The 22805-nt window shown below is 40.5% G+C and overlaps 1 protein-coding gene across 3 annotated transcripts in view; it reads left to right on the forward strand.

Moving 5' to 3' along the window:
* The window catches only part of FRMD3 (FERM domain containing 3), a 268015-nt gene that overhangs the window by 155603 nt on the left and 89607 nt on the right, over window positions 1–22805 (forward strand). For all 3 annotated transcript variants that reach the window (XM_025049729.1, XM_025049730.1, XM_006916100.3), the window contains 2 exons: window positions 14564–14642; window positions 20327–20424. In XM_025049729.1, coding sequence (XP_024905497.1) covers window positions 14564–14642; window positions 20327–20424 — 177 coding nt within the window. The remainder of the gene's footprint in view (window positions 1–14563; window positions 14643–20326; window positions 20425–22805) is intronic.

Raw genomic sequence — 22805 nt, forward strand, 5'->3', positions numbered from 1 at the left:
GGCCAGTGCAGGAAAGACGGCTAGACAGCCAGATGATAGCTAACACCCATGGCTACTGGGGGCGACGGGTGCTGCAGGGAGGTGGCAGTAAAGATGTGTCGAGTAAAAACAGGGACAGCAGTGTGCGTGGGAAGTCCAGAGAGGCCAGGCTGTTGGGGCGAGGTTGGAATAGGGACAAGCATCTCATAATAAGTAACAGGACTAGAGGTATCAGAAAGCTCTGTGTAGAATGACATGCAAAATAATGAGAGTGAATTAACATGTCTGATAAAAACAAAGCAGATGTCTAGCTTTTATCCCTTTACTACCAAGTTTTGATATTTTTGTTTACATATTTAAAAATGTTTAGACAATTTTCCAGTCAGCTTATTTATAGTAAATGGTTCTTTGACTTTCATTCTTAAATATCATGAAATATTTTCCTTAGGCCACACACAATTTTGAAATGTAAATCTATTTCCAAAGTAAAATGTATTTCAACACTTAATAGAAGAAAAATATAAAAATTTGTGAAGAATTTGCTCCTTAAGTGCTTTGTCTCTATAATTAAGAAGTCTGAACAACCAACTCAAAATTTACAGTGTTTTATAAAACTAGTGTAAACATTGACATGTGACTACTGGCCAATTTCAATCTAAATGACAAATGGAATCTGAATCTGGAAAAAAGAATTGTGTGAAATTTAATTTCTAAACCAGACACGGTGACTGATTGTAGGAACTGGCAAAGGTCTTACCTGTCACTCAGTCCCCTGTTGTATTGTTAAGGACATTAGTCAACCAAATTTATGTAATTTTCTCAAGATTACAAACATAGCTTTGTTGTTGATGATGTCTTTTAGTATCAAGAATTTTTGTGTTCTTATATATTTGTATTGGAAACATTAACTTTAATGTAAATTAGGAAAAAATTAAATCAGAACTTACATAATGTTAACTCAGAAGAACTGGGTCCAATTCCTGGGACTCATCCATGAATTTGTCAAAAGGATCTAGTTGCAGAACCCTAGACAGCTGCCTACTTGGGTGTGGGCATGCCTTGTATACTCTGCCTTTAAATAGGCAGTGAGGGCATAATTCCTTGGAGGAATGGTTTCTCCCATTCTTGTTTAACTCACCAGTGATTGCTGACCCTTACAAGGCCCTGACCTTGTAAGATCCCTCTGATTATGGGTGTTCCCAGGAATGGTGTTTCCCAGGGTTGGCTGAAGTTAGCTGTCTTGATTAATAAACTTCGTATAAGACATTGTTGTTTCTTACTAGTAATTTAAAAAATCACTTTTAAATATGATTTTGAATTTTCTAACAGTTAAGAAAAATTTACAATATTTTTTTTCTCCTCCTCATCTCTCATCTTTCTGGAAATATTTTAGGTATACGTAAGCTCCCACAACATATATAATGCCTTTTATAGACAAAAACCTTCTTATTTTTTCTAATAATTTTAGGGATTTTTCCATATCAGTAATAGATAGATGACTGACCTCATTTTAAAAATGGCTTTCCAATAGTTAATTATATGCATGTATGTAATTTATTAATGGACATCAAGGTTGTTTCTAGTCTTTTGCTGTTATGCTATGTTATAATAAACATGCTTGAATGTACATTCTCGCATCTTGTACATCTGTACTAGAAATTCCTAGCAGTGGAATTATATCAAAAGGTATACACATTTTACATTGCTTTAGTGGTAAATGCCCACCCAAAGAGCTTGTAATAATTTACTCCCACTAATGTTATGTGAGAGGGCTTGTTTTCCCCAAATCTTGTTGAAAATAGGTATAATCAAACTTATTTTCATGATGAGTTTTTCCTCATTTCCCATCCCCAGAATGGCATCATGAGGCAGAGGAGGCAGCGAGGGTGACATCTCTCTCGTGTGCAGTCCTGAGTCCTCCCCTGGCGTGTCTCATGTGATTTGGCCTTTAGTTGGTGGCCTCTTTGCCCGGTCATCCTCTCTGGATGTATCTAGCCCCACCAGCCTTTGAGGGCACAGCGGCGTGTGCTGTGAGGCCTGTGGTTCCTGCCATGGTCTTGTCCAGCGAGTCTAGAGAGGCTGCCCTCCAGTGGTCCCCACTCCAGGTCTCTTCACTGGTTGACTCTCCGCACTCTGTACTCACCACTGGGACAGGCAGATACGACTCAGCCTCTTCCATGCCTTGCTTCAGCCTCAGGGAAACTTATGTACTCTAGCTAAGGCTCCCTCTCTGCTTAAACACACCCACTCCCATTTCTTCAGTGTTCTCCAAAGTTCCAGACAGAACACTTTCCCTAAACACTTCTGAAATTTCTTTGTCTTGCCGCTACACCTCGCTCCGTTCAGCCAAGGCTATGGTGCTGAGGGATGCTGAATTCCTTCTCAGAGGTCCAGATAGTGTCTTAAACTTGGTGTTGTCCTCTCTGGATCTCTCCAAGCTCTCCACCTGCCTTCTTTCCCTGCCACATGCCCACAACTAATAATGGCTTTTGTCTTTGGTTTATATACTAGGTTTATATCCTAAAACAATCGCTCTCTTATATACAAATGGTAACTTTCTCAAATATAATGGAAAAATGCTCTTATTTACAAATAGCAATAACAAACAAAAAGCTAAATTTCTTCTAAATAAATGTAGCAAGAAATGGGCAAGATCTGTATAAATAAAACTGAAATATTACTGTAGAGTTACTGTAGAATAGGTAAAAGATCTCAATAAATGGGACTTCTCATGTTTCTAGTTAATACTGTTAAAGTCAACTCTTCACAAATTAGTATATAAATTTTTAAATCAAAATTTCAGTGACAGTCTTGATGGCATGTAGCAAACTGATTCAAAGGCTTATTTGCAAAAGAAAATGCTCTAGATTAGCCAGTAAATATGTAAAGAAGGACAGGGTCCATGGTCTGTTAGATAACCAGTCAAGGCCTAGGAGCTATAGTTATTAAAAGAGGCCTCATGATAGACACATAGAGAAATTAAGATAGACCCAGGACTAGGGCAAGAACCAAAGGAACCAAAAAATCCCAAATTGACCCATTATTTATGAGAATATGGGTTATGATAAAGATTGTATTTCATATCAGAGATAGAAAGATAGATTATTCAAGGCATGATTTTTGGACTGCCTTTCCACTTGGGAAAGAAAAACTAAAGACATACTTTACACCATGCATGGGATTAATTCCAGATGAATTCAAAAGCCCAATATATTTAACAACTTATAGAAATTTTAGGAAAAATTTTAAAGTATTTTTTAAAAATTATGGAGTAGGATAGGGCTTCCTAAGGAAAACCTAAAACCCAGAAGCAACAAAGCAAAATCTGATGAATTTGTGTAAAAATTAAACTTTCGTACCAGGATTTTTTATTTGTTCACTGCACCGAGTAGACTCTCAGTAGATATTTCCTGAATTAATGACTATAAAATGAATTATAAACAAGTTAAAACACAAGCAAATAATGAGAAGAGCATTTGCCAAATATATAGCAAGTAGTAGTATGCGGAATATATAAAGTATAATGCTATAAACCCAAAGATAAACAACTCAATGGAAAAATGTAAAAAGAAATAAGAATAAAAATAATTGGCCAATAAACTCAAACAGATGCTCAATATCATTAGTAACAAGGAAAATGCAAATTAAAACTAGATATTTTTGTTTATTATACTGCGAAAATTGTAAATGTTTATCTAGTAAATATAACATCTAGTTGATGAGGATGAGGGTAACACTTCTGGTAGAAGTGTATAAATGACTAAAACCATTTGAAAGGGAAATTTGGCTGTACCTTTAAAAATTAAAAAATGCCTATATCTCTTGATCCAACAAGGTAATATCTATGAATCTATCTAAAGCAAATTTTTTCCAGCATAGGTATATATTTGGCAAGGATGTCCATTGCGACATTGCTTATAACACTGAGAACTGGAAGCAATAAAAAGCCCAGAAATTTTGGCAAGCCTAAATAAATTACGCCGAACACATGAAGTCATCAAAGGGAATGAAGGCAGACATATATTACAGGCACTGAAAATTTACTAGATATATTGTAGAGTTGAAACAAGTCAAAATGATCTATTTATGTGAAAATAGATTATTTCATATGAATAGAAGAAGGGCTACAAAGATGTGTATTAACTGTAGTTACCTCTAGGGAAGAGAGTAGGGTAGAGAGAAGTGAGGATCTCACATTTTATTATGTATAGTTATGTTTACTCAGGTATTTTATTTTACAATGAGAATATTTTCGTATGGTAATAAAAAAAGAGAAAATAAGAGAAAGCTTTTTGCAAAAATCAAGAATGAGATGGAGGAAATTAGAAAAGGGAGGAAGGAATCAGAGTGTATTATGTATCAAGCATGTACTATAAAAATAGAGACCTAGATGAAAGACAGCCTGCTTACTCTTTCAAAGAAGTGCTCTGCTCAATCCTGGCTGGCGCCTGACTAGCTCAGCAGGATAGTTAAGATCTTGCTCTATTTACCAGGTACTGTGCTGCTACCAAGCACGCTGAAGGGACAGGGGTGCTTGGAAATGGCTTCTGCATTCAAATCAAGGTGGGGAGGACCCCCAGCCTCTTCATTCACAGTATGACTCAGCCATGAGAACAACGTTGAGTCAAATTGCTGGCTGATATCTGTAGTGTTCCCTCCCTGAAGTTATGATGGCTCTTCCTGGAAGTCTGTAATTTCTGTCTCTGATGATGATATTTATGTGGCATTCCTTAGCTTTCCAGCACCCCTTGGGGCTAATTTAATGAACAGTCCCCTTGCTACTGAATGATTTTGTCAATGGGAACATACCTTCTGTAGGAGAGAGAGAAAAAGGGAGAAAGAGAGGGAGAACCAGGAGCATAGATTTTGCTCTGGTTTGAGGAACCAAAGGAAAAAAGCTACAGGTCCAATATCCATTCCTGAGGTAAGTTTGGATGTCTGATTCCCAGCTTCGTTCTTCTGATTACTCCCCTTGCTGAGTATATTAGTTTCCTAATGCCACTGTGACAAAGGATAGATAGCTTAAAACAATAGAAATTTATTTTCTCATGGTTCTGGAGGCTAAAAGTTCCAAAACAAGGTGTCAGCAGGGCTATGCTCCTTCTGAAGGCTCTAGGGGAGAATCCTTCCTTTCCTCTTCTAGCTCTGTTTTTTTCTCTTGGTCAAAACATTTTGTTATAAACGATTTACATATTTGTGGAGGGGAAAATCCATTGGATTCAAATTACTTTCTCTACCCCTATTTCCACCTCTCTATTTTAAAGCAAACAGCTTAATCTTCTAGCATCTCGCACCTTTAAGTACTTTTATTGAGGCATTATTGACATAACTTTATTAGTTTCAGGTATACAACATAATGTTTTGATATTTGTATATATTGCAAAATGATCATTACAATAAGTCTAGTTAACATTTGTCACCATACATAGTTAAACAATTTTTTCTTGCGATGAAAATTTTTAAGGCCTATTCCCTTAGCAACTCTCAAATATTCAATACAGTATTATTAACTATAGTCACCATGCTGTACATTACATACCTAAGATTTATCTATCTTATAACTGGAAATAAGTACCTTTTGACCCCCTTTACCCATTTTTCCCAGCTCCCACCCCCTGCCTTTGGCAATCACCAATCTGTTCTCTGTATCTATGAGCTCCCCGCCCCCCTTTCTTTTAGATTCCACATATAAGTGAGATATAAATGAGATCATACAGTATTTGTATTTCTCCGTCTGACTTATTTCACTTAGCATAATGTCTTTAAGGTCCATCCATGTTGTTGCAAATGGCAAGATTTTATCCTTTTTATGGCTGAATAATCCCTCATATGTGTATATCACACTTTCTTTATCCATTCTATCTATTCATCCATTGGTGAACACTTAGGTTGTTTCCATGTCTTGCTATTATAAATAATGCAGTGCACATGGGAGTGCATACATTTTTTCGAGTTAGTGTTTTCATTTTCTTCTGATAAATACCCAGAACTGGAATTGCTGGATCATGTGATAGTTCTAGTTTTAATATTTTGAGGACCCTCCATACTGTTTTCCATATTGGCTGCACCAATTTACATCCCATCAACAGTGCACAAGGGTTTCCTTTTCTCCACATCCTTGCCAACATTTATTTCTCTTTACTAGCTCTAGGTGTTGCTAGCCATCCTTGGCTTGTAAGTGCATCACTCCAGTCTCTGCCATTTTCACATGACCTTCTTCCCACGTTTCTCTGTGTCCAAGTTTCCTTCTCCTTTCTCTTGTAAAGATGTCAGTCATTGGATTTAGGGAATACCCTAACCCAGTATGACTTCATCTTAATTTTATCTGTAAAGACCATGTTACCCAATAGGGTTACGTTCTGAAGTTCCAGGTAGCCACAGATTTTGCTGGGACACTACCCAGTCCATTGCACTGAGCGCCCCCATTTAGGTAGATCTCCCATACATACCTTTTAGTATTTCTGTTTACTCTTTGAGCGACCTTCATGCTTTTGTTTTGTGTATTATTTTTCTCCTTTCTGTATGTATGCTTTTTTTGGCTAAACTTGATCATATGCCTCTGACAGTGAAGCTTTACACATTTCTCCAAATACCCAGTGACAGTAACCCTATCTCTGACATATTGGGGCAGCCTGTCCCATCCTCATTATTTATACGCTTGTCTAATTATATTCCAAGTATTTAGTTAGGAAGATTTCTGCACCTTGTCCATGGCATAAAACAAGGCTGTGCATGTAATCAGTTTGTAATAAATGCTTGTTTCCTGGAATTGAAACGTTCCTTTTAGGGATTTGTTGGAGGAAGTTCAACGGTCATATTCTTCAAAGCAAAAAATAGCTGAACAAAACCCAATACAGAAATCAATAACTCTTAAGTTTCCAAGTGCTGTGGTTTAGTTTGGGCTATTTTTGCTCTTTTTCATTTTCATTTTAATGCTTTTTTCCAGTTTTGGAAGCTGATTCCTCTTATTCTAGTGATAACTCAGTAGGTTTGACTAGGTATCTCTTTTGCTCCCAGGTTCAACTGCTCCATCAAAAATTCCATGTTTGATCCTTCTTTCGAAAGTTCTATGCAATTCAGGCCTGTAAATGGTTTCTACATAATGCTCTTTTTAAAAATATTTTTCAGTGTGGAAAAAAAAAATAATGAAAAAGACTTAATTTTATAACATTTCTAAGTGATGTACACATTTGATAAGTCACAGATTTCTAATTTTTAACCTTCTCCTTACTGGTTAGTGGTGACATCGATGTCATTTTGATTGGGTACAGTGGTGGGTACTTGGACTTCTGAGAAGACCCAACTCCTTCTTGTTGGAAGGGTGGAGTGTGACGGGTAGTGGAGAAAGCAGAAGGAAAAAGAGCATCTCCTGGCAGAAGACTTTATTATCACTGCGTGGTAATTCTGAGGCTGTCTTCTGCCTTCAGGAGTGTCTATGTTGTTTCATAATAGGCCAGCCACATAATTCAAAATTACTTGTGTGTTGGCAGCATAAATGTCTGAATGACAACCATGATGGGCCAGGAGATTCCATGCTTGGTAAAAGAGTAGATGAGGTGATTCAAATGTGGGTCAACCAGGTAGGAAAACTTTATTCATAACTGTTTTCTTTTGGTTGGAAATACTTATAATGCTTCATGTTTTGGATATAATTTTATAGTATAAAGTCTCACTACCAAGTTACATAAGTAATTGAATTTAGCTGTTATAATTACTATTGCTAGTTGAGTTACACCTACCAACATGACTCCTGAGGTGCCAATTAATTAATTACACAACATCCATAGCACGCAGGCAAATGGATCTTTTGCCTTCGGTTCCCTGTACCTTTACTAATTTTTTTTGGCTAAAATTTTCAGGTCACTATACCCTAGACCCAGGTAGCAAAGTTATTTTTTATAAGCAGGACTGCCAAATATCTCTTCATATATATGCCTATTTTATCCCTATTCTTTCCTGAGAAATGACAGTTTTCGCTGTCACCCTTCAAACCAATATATAGGGGTAGGTCAAGGTAAAGGGCTCTACCTCATCCATGTAGAGTAATAATAACTCCTCAATCCCTAGAGTAATAATAACTCCTACGGGCTGGGTACTTAGGTCTCAGGCAGTCTGCTGAGTACTTTACATGATTAATTCATATCATCAAGGTCTCTATATCAGGGGTTAGTAACCCCTGGGCCCTGGGCCAAACCCAACCTGCCATCCGGTTTTGTATGGCCTACAGGCTAGGAATAGGTTCCATTTTTAAATGGTTGGGAAAAGAAACAAAAGATAATATTTAGTGACATATGAAAGTTATATGAAGTTCAGATTTCAGCGTTTTATTGGAACACAGCCACGCCTGTTTGTTTACATCCTGTCTGTGGTTGCTTTTATACTGCAACAGCTGAGTGGAGTATTTGAGACAGAGACATTGTCGCCCACAAAATCAAAAATATTTACTCACTGGCCCCTTACAGAGGAGTTTTGTTGATTCCTATTCTAAGTTGTTGGTTCCAATATTATCATCTTTTTACATGAGAAAATGGAAGCTAAGAGTTTTAAGTTTGGCCATAGCAATTTGCCCAAATGGTGAACTTGAAATTAGATGTGTTGGACACAAGACCCCTGTTGGATCTTTTCCTGAATGGCATAGGCAGGGGGGAACTCCGAGAACAAGTATTTGCAAAGTAGTTGCTTAGCATTCCAGTGTCCCGAAGAGAATTCTTAGAGTGTGACTTCGCTCAATGCATCCATGTGTGGGTGCAACCATGTGTGTGATTAAAGTATAGGAGGGACCTATAACAGGAGGATCAATTAAATACAGTTTTTAAAACACCATCTTTGCTTCGAATGTAGTGGCAACACAGTGCCAGTAGCATCTTGGAGGCTGCTGGTTGTCATTCAGTAAAAGAGCAGTGGGAGGATTATCACTGCTGTTGATGCTGTTGATAGTAACAGTTGTTGCTGAATAATAATCATTTCTAACTAGGAGAGCAGCCCTTACGAGAATAGTTCTCTGTGGCTGGATCATTTGACCCTATTTGAAGAGTTATAATTCACTGAATGAGTGAGGAATGCTCTGCTCTTTCGGTGCCTAAGTGTCATTTTGCACATGTGAAGAGTTTGTGCACCTGAGTGGTTTCGTCATTGAAGGCAGCACGGATGAACTCATCAGCCTCACTGTGTGTGCCGTACACACAATGAAGAAGTGGGGGTGTGCCCATCAGTTCTCATTCTAAAGCCGCCCCTGCAAAGATACAGGAGGTATGCTGTTCATTTGGTTAGAAATAAAGAGGTGTCAGTTGAAAAGGCCAGGAGCCCCTGATGCTTACTTGAGCTCCTTTGCAAAGTAGAGGAGGGTGTTTGTGGTCCTTTCTGCAACACCAGAACACCTGTAATATTTCTGCAGAGTCTGAAAGTCTGACCAACTGGTCACATTTTTTTTCCAAAAGAGTTCCAGAGGAGGGAAGCACAAGAGAGACATATTCCAGGTATAGGAATCTCTCTAACGTCTGTGGGAGCCACAGACTCTGTTTCAACTACTGTTTAAAGGAGTTTGAGGGAAATTTTTCATAGCTGTCAACCAGAATGTATATGAGAAAGATCATGAGTTTATATGTATATTCCAAAAGTTATGTTTTTTGTTTCTCTATAGTTCTTTACCATGATTAGAGGAAGACTTCTGCATTTTAATAAAAGCTGCTAAGTGATAATTCACTCACAAAAAAAAGTCCTATTTGTTTCTACAAATATTTGTGGATGGTTGTTGATTAAAAATAAAGTCTCCCCACTGCCATTTTTACCTGGGAGCCTGCTCACCTAGTTGTTTTGCATGCGTATCCTCATTTCTGGGTAAGGTCTCAAAGTGGAGACGAGAAAGTCTGTCTCTGCTTTATAGACGGCTGTTCCTCTCACCGTGTGCTCGCTGTTAACAAACTACCCAAGTGATTCCACCCCGGGATCTGCTCATGCAAAAAGGGGCCACCTAACTGTCCTGTGGAGACACTTGGCCTCCCCAGCCCTGTCTGACAGATAACCGAGGGCTGTGAGAGAGGAGTCCTGCTGTTCTCTATGCAATTAGATCCTCCTGGCATTTTTAAAGTGGGTTCTTGCATTTTTGCCTCTCCTCTGCTACTCAGTGGCATCCTAATTTTTAACACTTACATAGCTGAGTAAATGTTTTTCGGCTGTTGAGTTTCAGTCAGTCTTCTCCATCTCCTCCTTCCCATTTCCACTTCCCCTTTTTCTTCTCTTCTTCCACAGCACAAAAGTTCACGTTTAGGCAATGTGCCATATGCGTGTGCCAAGAGCCCATTGGATCTGTCTAAACTCCTCTAGGAAGTAGAGGTTAAATAATTGTATTTCTCCCTTTGTTTGGTTTTCTAGAAGGTAAAAAAGAGAATTGTACTTACCTTCGTTGATGTGGTTCTAGTGGGGATGACAAAAGGGAACGGAGGTGGGGGCGGTCTACTCTCACCCCTTAAATCTTTTCTGTTCTATTCTCCATCACATTTATGACCTTCAAATGTCCTCCATATTTCACCTACTTGTTTTGATTTTATACATATATATTCCACCAGGTGTTCTCCATGAAGACAGAATTTTTGTCTCTTTATAGCTGCTGTTATTGGCAGATCTAAACTTATGCCTGGGACCTAGTAGGCACACAAGAAGTATTCATTGATTAAATCATTATTTTTCTCTAGAAGTAGTTATTCCAACCAACTCCGGAGTCCCCGAGTTTGTTCCAGGTGTTTAAGGGTAGAAGTCGAGATGTAGGGCCAGAGGTTTTCAAAATATAAATCCTAGAAATTGCCATAGTAATTCAGGTGATGGACCTTCCAGACCAGTATTTTGATGGGATGAATGTGATGGCAGGGCCGGATGTTCTCCTTGACATCTACCTCAAAGGTTGGGGATCACCATTCCTTCCTTCCTCCATTCATTCACTCAACCAGAAAGGCAGGCAATCTTTAATCAATGATAAGCTCTGAGGAAAAAGAGCTGAACAAGACATCCAGGTCCGTACTATCATAAACCTGTAGTCCATAACTAGATCAACATTTTGGGGGAAAAATGTTTGTTTTTTCAGCCTGTTCCAACCCTCTGAAGAAGCATTCCTTAGCTTTACTACTTGTTTATAATTTTTCAGCCAGAATCTCATGTGAGTTCTTCAAGGAGAAGCCCCAGTGCCACGGTGGCCTCTTCAGGCCTGGGCTGTGGGGTTAAGTGTCTTGTCAGAGCAGGTCCCTGATGCTATTCCTGCGTCACTGTCAAAATCATGTGCTTCTTTTAACTTTCAGGAAAACTTTTTCTTTTATTGGCGACATGGGGTCAATGAAGCAGGATCAGTACGAGAGAAAGACACAGTAGGGGTGTATATGATGGCAGAAGAAAATGGATAGAAAATATAAGACTTGAAATGTGCCTTCTCCTGTTTTTTCTACTGCCCACTCTCTTCTCTTCTCTGATAATGGGTCTAGTGGAGAAATGTCAGTAACTTTATAATGTATGACTTAGCAATGGCGTATATGAAAAGAATTGTCTATTGTAAGCTCAGAGTAAATCAACATTGAGATAAGGCTGTTTAAGGGGGAGCAACAATTATGTCCAAAGTGATGCTGGTGATGGTCCCCTCACCTGAGTGGATGTGGCAAACTCTGGCACCCCGAGCTTGAGGAAACACAGAGGAGATGGGAATATACCCAGAGCGAGGGCACTCAAAACTGCTTCACATGAGGAGCAGCTAACAGTACTGGGGATACTTATTTTAAAGGCTCAGAAGGACCATAGCACTGTCTTCAGATGATGGAAGGGCTCTCCATGTGGGAGAAGCAAGACCACGTTGGGGCTTCAGGTCTTGGAATAAGGTCGCCTGGGTGGAGGGACTGTCTACCATCAGCAGTATTCAGAGATGGCTACCTGTGGAGCTGCCCGTAAACCTCACTGCCTCATCCCTTAGGATGAGGGAGAGTCTTGATTTGTATCCAATGAGCTCAGCTGCTTTTTGAAGCCAGCCTAGGGCATGGTAAACACATGCGCTGACCAGGTACGAGAGAAAATGACAGCTCTAGTTTGGCACCTTCTTCTGTGATCCTGCTTTCCCGGGTTTGCCTCTAGTTGGCTTATATTTTTCTGCCCTTTAAGACATTTTTTTCAAACCAATTGACCCAACAATTTAAGTTTTGGGAGTCTGTATTATAGAAATGAAAATACAAGTATTTAATAATAAATGCACAGGATCTATCTATCTATCTATCTATCTATCTATCTACCTACCTACCTACCTACCTACCTACCTACCTACCTACCTACCTACTTATCTACCTACCTACCTACTACTTATGTTTTTACAGCTTTATTGAAGTACCCACCCATCCACCTATCCATCTATTCATCTATCCAATCAGAATTGTTTGAATTTCAAAAATGTGGAAACAACCTGAATGATGATTAAAAGAGAAGAGTGGAAGTAATGGAGCAATTCTGGTGTATCCATAGTATGAACTATTATGCAGTTATTATAGACCTATATCTACCATCCTGGAGGGATGGGCAGACTATAGCGGTAAGTGAGAAAAGCAAGAGAAACAACTGTAGGATGATCTTGTTCTGTTAGGAATAGATTATAAAACAAATCCCCCACATATATTGGCAAGTATTTGGGTGAGTGTGGTAAAAGGGGTGGAAAGATATAGATGAAGTTGTTAACAGCAATAGAGAGCTTGGGGTGGAGACCTGAGGGACAGAAGGTGCAGGAATAGAGACAGAGCGAAGGAACTGAAAGGGGATGGCCCTGTCTGTCTGTCCGTCTGTCATCTGAGTTCTCTGGTTATGCTTAAACATGTATTAATTTTGAGGACTTTAATGAAAGGAAGGAAGAAAGGGAGAAAACTTATTTCCATTTTTTGTTCTGTTGTCTTGTTCTTATAAAGACCGTCTCAACCTTTCTATTAAGGATAATCCAGAGGTTTTATAATAAAAAACGCATTAGTTTTAATCCTTTAAACAAAGATGATAGTTTAAACAAAATAAACCTGGGGAATGTGTAAAGATAAAATAGTTTGAGTCAAAACTGAATTTCTAGATATTATAAAAGATGAATGACTTAAGAATCTTTTGTATTTTTCTTCGTTATTTATTTGCTGTGTAGGAGGTATCCATTTTCTCTTAGTGTTCCAGAAAAATGTTCATTTTCTTAAATCCGAGGAACACAGGGTTGGGTTAGGAGCACCTAACTCAGTTAAGAAATTTGCTCATTCTTGGTGGGGAAGGAGAGCATTGAATGGAGAGGTCAGGGGCGGGGGGAGAGGGGTGTGGTTGTGGTGGTGGTGGTGGTGGTGGATGTGTGTGTGGTGGTGGATGTGTGTATGTGTGTGCGTGTGTGTGTGAGATCAGTTTTTCTCTGCTGAGACAGCCAGAAAGATACTACTGTTTTCCTGTGATTTCAAATTATTTAAAAGAATTATTTTCCACATTAAATTATCTTCATTATATATTTGTATTTGATGCTGGCAGTTCTTTCTATGTAAAGAATTTGTCTTCATACAGAATAGCCCCAGACATTGTAGAGTTGGCTGGTGATTCAACCCCTGCTTATCATGAAAAGGAGTTTGGGGGAGAATAGGATGCTGTTTCTTATTCACATTTGGATGTAGGCCAGAGCTGATCCCAAGCAGCCATACTGATGCAAAGGCAAGAAATGAGTGGGTATGTCAGATTTGTAGAAGTAGTAATACTAATCATCAAATTTCTTTGATTATAAGGTGCTTTTTTAATGTGCTAACTGAAATCTGAATGTATTCTTAATACACTTGTATGCATTTATTAGGTTAATACTGAGAGTCAACAGCAGTATTATAATTAAAGGTGTCAGAAACCCTGTAGAATCCCCTTAGCTGGTCATTGAGTTCCAAATATTTGATGCAATTAGACCATTCTAGAATCATGAACTTCAGTCAGAATTTCAGTCTGCATAGTGTTTGTTATCTCGATTCAGAGAAGTCAGGAAGTTATAGAAGTGTTTATTTTCAAATGTGACTACCTCATAAATAGGCAATACTAAAATAATATGAAAACTACACGAGGTACGATCGGTGCGTGATTGATTCTATTTTTAAAATCTTGATTTTAGTTCAAAGGCACCATCGCTTTGGGAAAACTAGTCATGGGGCAGTGACATTTTTCCACCTCACAGGCTAAGAAACGTGTTACTAGGCCAAAAATCTGAGTGGTGCTTATGGGCAATTTGTCACAAGGAGGTGGGAAGAATCAGAAGAGAAAATGTTATTTGAAGCTGTGACCCAGAGAGAATGAAGGAATAAAGAAGAGCTGTGATGTGGAAAGGTGGGCTAAGAGACTAGATCGCCTGTAACCCGCTTTTGTTTTGGGTGTCCTGTCAAGAGTTTTGAGTTTCATTGTTGCTGTTGTTTTGCTTTCATGGGCATGATATCTGATTCTTCCAGAAAATCGACCTCTCCTCTGCCCCCTCCCCTGCCCCTAGGCTAGGCTGTAAGGCTTCATTGCTGACTTTCCAGGGTGTGTTTGAGTCTACAATGTTTTGCTGTTTTTCTCATGCCTTTTCTTTATGATGTTTCAGCTCATCCACCATACACCATGTGCTTTAGAGTGAAATTCTACCCACACGAACCCTTGAAGATTAAAGAAGAGCTCACAAGGTATTTTTTTGTTTGTTTTATGTTTAAAGTGCACCTTTAACCAGCCAGGGCCTCTGAGTCTTCTAGGCTAGACGTACCTCCTGTCTAGATCATCTCAACAAAGCGAGCGCTCAGCTCAGCACTCTGGCTTGGAACGTTTCTCTTGCACTTAGTTGTCTTAGGAGTTTTCAAATGGTCGTCATTGGGAGTGTAATTAACTGCACAAAAAAGCAGCAGTTACAAGGAGGAGGTTCTTTCTGAAAACATCTGACAGTGGGGTGCTAAAAATAAATAGAAGATGACTGTCTTTAGGATATGGGCAAATTCATAGTGAGTGCAGCCCCTAGGGCCTTATCTATTTGATCTAAATTTTTCTGGGAGGAAAAAGATCACTTGATAGAATGGACTGTTTGTCATCCTGTGTTTTGCTTGCTGAATGACCGACTGTGGGGACAGCTTCCCCCTCCTTGCAGACTCTTCTCAGCCCAACTCTGGGAGTTTTCCAGTTTGCAGGCCTCCCCTTGCTGTCCACATTCAGTCTGCCTGCTGAGGTTTTGCCTCCGTGGAAGAGCCTCGGCCGGTGCAGCTGAGCAGTGTCACTGAAGGGCCAGTTCTGTGGATGGAGAAGAACCATTCTGTGCTTAGCTCTTGACCAGGCTCTGATTTGTTGACTGCAAACATCACTTTAAATAATCATCTCTCAAAGTAACCTACATAGGTACAAAGTAACAGAGAAGCAAATGCAGTTTGCTGAGCATCAGTTGAGGGGGCATGTGTTGGGTTCTTGGATATTTTGCTTTCTCGTTATCCATGAAAGTCCAGTCAAGCTTGACCACAGGGTCCAGTGACCCTGAGGTAGAACCTTGGAAGGAAGGAGATAGTTTCGTTTTTTATTTATTTGCGCACAGCCATTTAGTGAAGTTTCTGTTTGGGGTCGGAGGAAAGGAGAAATACAGAGATTGTGGACATTGTAAGTGGTGCTTGGTGTTTTGCAACCTGGCCTGCTTTTTATTTTTAATTGAGGTAAAATTTACCTAACAAATTAATTTCACCATTTCAAAGTGTACAATTCATTGGCATTAGGTACATTCACAATGCTAGGCAACCATCACCACTCTCCAGTTCTAGAACATTTTCTCATCACCCCCAAAAGAAGCATTGTACCTATTAGCAGTCAGCTGCTCAGTCTCCTCTCCCCTAGCAACCACTAATCTACTTTCTGTCTCTATGGATTTACCTGTTCTGGACATTTCATATAAATGGAATCGTACCATATTTGGCTTGCTTTTGGCTTGAAAAAATTTGTTCATTTATTTGATAAGTTCTTCCTCAGTTCCTACTCTCTGCGTGGCCCAGGATGGAGGGGCTGTCTGAGGGGACACACACACACACACACACACACACACACACACACTCTCTCACACACACACTCACTCACTCACTCACTCACTCACACACACTCCCACACTCCCACAGATTTGTCCTGCTCTTTGGGTGCTAAAAGTATAACTGGGAAGATTCTTCAGGGGCCAAAATGGCTCACTTTTTTCACTTGTTTTCTTTATAATCTTGTTTGGAGGTTAAAATTGATGTGTGTCATGATATAAATTAATGGCGGATCTTTTGTCATTGTTGAAAAAAGTCTCATTTGAAACCAAAAGTGGACAAAGTTTTAGCTAGTAACTCTAGTTAAATTTCTTTCAATTAAATTTGCTAGCACTTGCATACATTTGACTGAATAGCTAATGTATGAATAGTGGAAAATTGTGAACATTTATGTCTCCTAAGGAAATTAAGACAATGCTCCTTCCTTGCTCGGATAGAAATGATCTTTTCTTAATACAGAGTCCTTAGCATTCAGAACAAATCTAGAAACTGTGGAATGCCCCAGATGCTTATGGTTTAAACTGTATCCCGAAAGAATTTTTCTTGTTTGACAGATTGTTATTCTTTTGTAAGATTAATCTAAAGTTTAAGAAGAATTTAACATATGATAAGTTAAGATCACATTCATCACCATGCTTAGGGGTAAAGAAACATTGAGAAAAAGGCAGATTTAAAAGTGTCAAACAAACGCTCACAAAAAAGGATACTTGAAATTATATTTCATCCTTCCTTTATCTCTCCATTTGCATAGTCACCTTACAACGCTTTAGATTTCTGGGTCTTTCGTGAATGTTATATACAATTGAATGTAATCAAAGTATGTTGGTTTTAACTTTTTAGTCAGACCCGTCTTTACATTCAGGCTAGGTAAAGAAGCAATATCATTAATGGTGGCACAGTAATGTAAGCCCCAGATTTTTTTGTGCTTTTGTTGCATAATCCTTTCAAGAAGGTGCGATACTAAAGGACGATGCATTATTATTATTTTTGGTGGCTACTATATTAAAAAAAAAAAATGAGTATCTGAACCCGAAGCCATTTGTGAGGCTCAGTGGATTACGTGGAATCCACAATAATCCATGATTATCGCTAGAGATCACTGATATGAGCAAGGACCTAGGCTCGGATGTTGTGAAAGCTGGTTTGTTTTTCTCAGGAAGCTTTTTTCGGATTTGATTTCTGATTCGTGGGATTAGAACCTAAACCTCTTATTCATCAGTAAATGGTTATTTGAAACTCTTTTCTCCTATTAAACTCATCAAAAAGTCGTAAGGAATGCTTTCTGTTCAATGCATACATTTAGCATTGAACAGAAAAGTAGAAAAGAAACTTCATGGTATTTGCCCTAAGAGTTTATATTCTTTTAAAAAAGAAAGATTTGACCATTTCAAGTGTTTATGCAACCTGACAGTCTGAATGCTCTAGGGCCGAGGTCCACAAAGTGAGGTCCCCAGACCACAGCATCAGCATCACCTGGGAATTTGGCCCTGCCTATGACCTGGAATGGGACCCAGCAATCAGTATTTTCATAAGTGGTCCAGGTAATTTTAAAACATGTCAAAATTTGAGAACCATTACTCTAAGGCAATTTAGATTTTCAAAAGTGTTGGTTTCTTTTGGAAGATATTGCAGTGTACCCTTAAATGGGTTGGTATGTTCACAAAGTTGTGCCACCGTCACCGCGATCTCATTCCAGGACATTTTTGTCACCCCACTGGGTACCCAACCAGTCATTCCTGATGCTCCCCTCCCTCCAGCCCCTGGCAGCCACTAATCTACTTTCTGTCTCAATAGATTTAATTATTCTGGGCATTTCATACAAATGGGATCACACAGTATGTGCTATTTCGTGAATGGCTTCTTTTCATTTAGTGCAGTGTTTAAAAGGTTTCTCCGTGTTGTAGCATGAATCAGTACCTCATTCCTTTTATGGCTGAAAAATATTCCACTGTGTAGATACACAGATTTCTTTTATCCTTTCATCAGCTGATGGGCATTTGGGTTTTTCCGCTTTTTAGCCACTGTGACTAAAGCTGATATGGACATCTGTGGACACATTTTTGAGAGGATCTAGATTCTGACTTAATTGGGTCTGGGGTGGCACTGGCATTAACAGCTCTCCCAGTAGTCCAGTGGGCAGTCAGGGCTGAGAACCTTAACACTCAGTGTGGTCCCTAGACCTTCAGCCCAGCATCACTGGGGAGCTTATCAGAAATATGAATCCTTGTGCCCCACCCAGACTCATGGAATCAGAAGCCACATTTTAACATGGTAGCCCATAATTCGTGTGCTCACTAAAGCGTGAGAGGCACGGGTTCAGGGAGCTACTCTGGTTCCTTATCTACCAAGTGTAACGTTGTTCCTCTGACTAAATGCTCACCCATCTCTGGACAAGAAATTTATTAGAGACGGACTGCCTTTATTCCCTGCACGCAATGCCACACAAAACTGGGGACAGAGTGCCATTTGAGGCTGCGCCCAGTGCCTAGCAGAGCACATGGCACAAAGCAGGTGTGAGAGAGCTTTGTCAAATGGCAACACCGGTGAGCCACTGAACCCTTCAGTGTGCCCAGCGTGCTTTCAGGGAACCAGTGCCCAGAAACTGTGAGCTCCATGGCAGCAGCTGTGTGATCTCGGCATATTAATCACCCTCTCTGATCCTCGTTTTCTTAGCCGTTAAAATGGGATTGTGCATATGGCTAGCTACTCATGGGCTCAGTAAAGATCAGGTTATTTGAGCATTGTAGATGGTAATTGGAATTGATCAAATGGTGTCCCTACCCCATCCCAAGAACATGGAGAGAAAAAAAGATTGGTCTCTTAGAGTTAAACTTTAACCTCAGAAAGAGTCTGCACACATCTGCAAAGTTACTTTAGTCAGAAACAATAGACTGGAGTGAAAGAATCAACCTGGCTAAGAAAGGCGAGGAAATTTGAAGAGGGCTCGAATGGGACTGAGCCAGGGGTTGCACACTGTCCCTCGCCCCTGGCTAAATTCTGCTCATGTGTATTTTTTGTTTGGTTCGAATTCGTTGCAACATTTAAAAATTCAAAGGATCTTACTTTGTTGATGAAAGTAAGCAAACCTAGAGAAAGGTTAAAAGAGGCTTTGGGGCTAGTCCCGGAAGGCAAATCTCAAGGGATTGAGGTAATGCTCCAGGGAATATCAATTTTGCAGTTTATTTTATACATTACAATCAAAGGAGAAGATGTAAGAAGGGTTTACGTGAAATCCATTGGTGGCAGATTAAAGAGACCAGAGAAGGTAAAGCAGGGAAATCTCTAAGACTGGATAAAAAGTGAAACGGAGAGATACATGTTTCTTTTACATTAGTGGGTGCAGGATACGTAACATTTAACATACACAGTTTACAGAGGTTTGTCGGTAAAAATAATATTAAGACTATTGGGGTTGTCCCACCCTTTACTAGATGCATGGAGAAGAGATCATTCTGACATTTTAAGTGTAGTATTCTAGATGCACAAAAACAACGGACAGGGCTTGCTCAAGGTATAGATTAATCTATGATATAGGCCTTAGGGTGAGACCTCCCACCATAACCCATTCAGTTAGGAATTTCTTATGATCAGAACATCCCATGTGGTTACTTTCAGTTATTAAGTTGTCATGCTTGCCAAGGTAGCCCCTTTTCGTCCACACATTCTAAATCCAGTCTCCTTGATTTTCTGGAAAAGCTCGATGTGTTTGGCCTGATTTTCTATGCAGAGGCGCTGGGCTGGAGCTGTGTAGTGGCTCTTCCCTTTATGGGCGTCCATGCTCTCCATTCTTCTTCCCCTGACCCTGTTGTGCCAGTCTGTTTCACTCATTATCAGGTTTGCCTGGCTCTGTAGCCATCTGAATTTGCTGTCCCTGGAGAGGAGAAGAGAACACTAAATAGATGACAGCTCAGTTGGCTTTCAGGCCTTATAACCAAGTCTTCTGAGCCTGATGAGTGTGAGTCTGTGATCCTGAGGCTGATTGAGTCCATTTTCTGACTCTCCATTTCACACAGAACTTGAACAGCATGGACGTGAAGTGCGGGGGAAGGTGACTGTGGCTGTCATCATGTGAGACTTCCTTCCAGGAGCAGTGGCCAGCCACCCAGCTTTGGAAGCTGCCACTGACACTTCAGATTTTCTGAATTTAGAGGGCCCCTCAGTTTTCTTCTGCTTGTCCTCCAGGGGGCTTGGCATGTTTCTGCCGCTCCTCAGCACTGGGTAGGGCTCTGGTGACACAGGTGGATAAGCTATGAACAATCCTGCCGCTTCTTCCAGGCTTCTGCCAAAACTTAGAGCAAATTTCTCCTTTTGTGTTGCAGATACCTTTTGTACCTTCAAATTAAAAGAGATATTTTCCATGGTCGACTGCTCTGTTCCTTCTCTGACGCTGCCTACCTGGGTGCCTGTATTGTTCAAGGTAAGTGTGGCTGTGGATCCCCTCCCCCCACACCACCACCATTGCATTGGATGGTAGAGCTTTAGTTGTTCAGAACCTCCTACCTCCCCTACCTGTGCCCATCCTGCCCATGTTCGTGGTTTGAGGCCAGGCAAGGCCGGGTACTCAGCCATAGAGCCCCTGATTACCTTCCCTCCCAAGCCTGCAGGGTCCCAATGGACGGCAGGACTGTGGTGGTCACAGAGGCCTTTACAAAAACAGAGTGTCCTCGGGGCCCCGTGGTGGAGCTCAGAGTCTCTCTTTCAAAGAGGCCAGAATGCATGACTTTATGAGAGGCTCTGGAGGGATGCAGGGTGTTCTGTGCTCTGAGCTCTAACCACCAGCTATGGGGCCTCATTGGTATACTGAAGGAGGAGTTTGTGTCCAGGAAGGCAGGTGTTGATTCAAACCTTTGAAATGAAATGTCAGACCGTTTATGTACGTATATGTAAGTATGGGTGTACGTACACTGTATCTAATTCTTTGGCTTTTCTGGCCATGTAGCCTGGTGAGGAGAGTGACAGTCTGTTGTAGGACTCAGGTGTTCTGTTCCCCTGGGCCAGTTGGGAGGCAGATGGCAGCAGGGGATGTTTGGAAGGACTCAGCCCTCTGTAGCACGAATGCTAATGACATGTTTATGAGAGAAGAGGGGAGGGGCTGTAGGAGCAGGAAGGGGAGAGAGATTACCAATGAGCATGTCGGCTTTATAAAGGGTCTGGAATAATGAAGGGGCCTATGATAGGTCCTAAATGGATCATGACAGTGGTCTGCCAATCTCGATTCCAGGCTTTATTCAAAGCTTGAAAGAGATAGCCGTCATTCTCCTGGGGGTGTGATAAGCAGACCTGTCCCCATGAGATGCTCTGTGCTGTGAAATAGTTCCTTGGCTCCTGTTTCCAGGTAATGCTCTCTGAGAATTCTGAAGAGTGTGTCTGTGTTGCTTTTGCCCTCCCACCGGGAGCAACGTAGTGCTGTGTAGCAGCTTTTGGCAGAGGTGTTAAAACCCTTAGAAATATTTAAGTTTAAAGTCAGACCTACAGTGATACCGTGATGGGAAATAGTCCTTCCATCTGCCCTGGAGTTTGTGCTTTTGAAAGCAGCCTCTCTTACATCAGAGCTAAGAGCGGGGAAAACCCCACAGTTCCCCGCTTCCCCTGTGAAGATGGCAAATTCCTAGTCAGGGTGCACTGTCTCCCATAAGGGAAAAGTGGACACAAATCCAAGGAGCAGACCTGCGTGTGAGGATTTTAGAAAGCATTTAGGCATTAGTGAATAATGGTCAATTCTCTAAGGGCAAGCTCAATATGGATCTGTAATGGCTCAATATGGATCTGTAACGGGAAACTCTCTATCCTGTTTTATGTTAAAATAAAGCCACAGAGCTTTTGTCCAGATGATCAGGCCCTTATTTTATCCCTCATCACTCTTTTCATTGACCACACACGGATACTGTGGAGAAAATAGAGTTGCGCATGGGCTGTAGACCTGGAGAGGACCTTTCAGCTCGAAAATGCAGCCGTGTCCATGGGCCATGTGGGGCAAATCCAGTAAAAGCTATTCATAAAGTTCTCTGATGCTCAGGGTGATACTTCAGTAGCTCTAGAGATCATTACAAATGCAGATAAAGATCTGCTTTCTCTGAACTGCTTAAGCTTAGAGAGAGTGGCAGGGAATGTGGAGCAATGATTAGAAAGCAGGAGGCCCTGTGACTTATCGTTGGCTTCCTGTTTGCTAACACTCTTTGAAGGAGGAGCAGGTTTTAAGCTTCTGCATATTCTGAGTGTATAAAAACCAGGAAGCAATCCAGAGTTTTGCCACCTGTACATACTGAATGTAATGAGCATATCCAATGCATGCCACGCATTTTCTTTCATAAATACAAATTGCAAAACAAACACACACACAACCCTAAGAATCTATTTTTATCCTTTCTTTGTAAAAATATCTTTCCTGTTCCTTCTGCAAAACAGCAACATGGAGAAATTATTGTTCTTATCTCCTCTGCTTGGTGTGTTCAACTCCTGTGGGCCTATAGCTCATAGATATGCAGACCTCAGTTCAGATAAGCCTTCCTGGACTGCTGAAGTAGCCTCCCTCCTGCAAGTCGCTCTTTCTCACACCCATCTTGTTGTCTTTTAAGCACTTACATCTGAAAGGATCTTCTAGAGTTGTTTTAGGACTTATTATGCTTACTCCACCCTCCCCCCAGCCCTGCCTCCCCTCCGGGGGGCCCCCCCTCACGCCCCCCGTATAGAATCTAAATCCCATGGAAATAGGACACTGGGTGCCTTTTTCACTGCAGAACCTCAGTATCTGGCACACAGTAAGTTCTCCACTACATATATTAAGTGAACCAGGACACT

Source organism: Pteropus alecto, unplaced genomic scaffold, assembly GCF_000325575.1.
Source record: "Pteropus alecto unplaced genomic scaffold, ASM32557v1 scaffold206, whole genome shotgun sequence".
NCBI classification, from domain to species: Eukaryota; Metazoa; Chordata; class Mammalia; order Chiroptera; family Pteropodidae; genus Pteropus; species Pteropus alecto.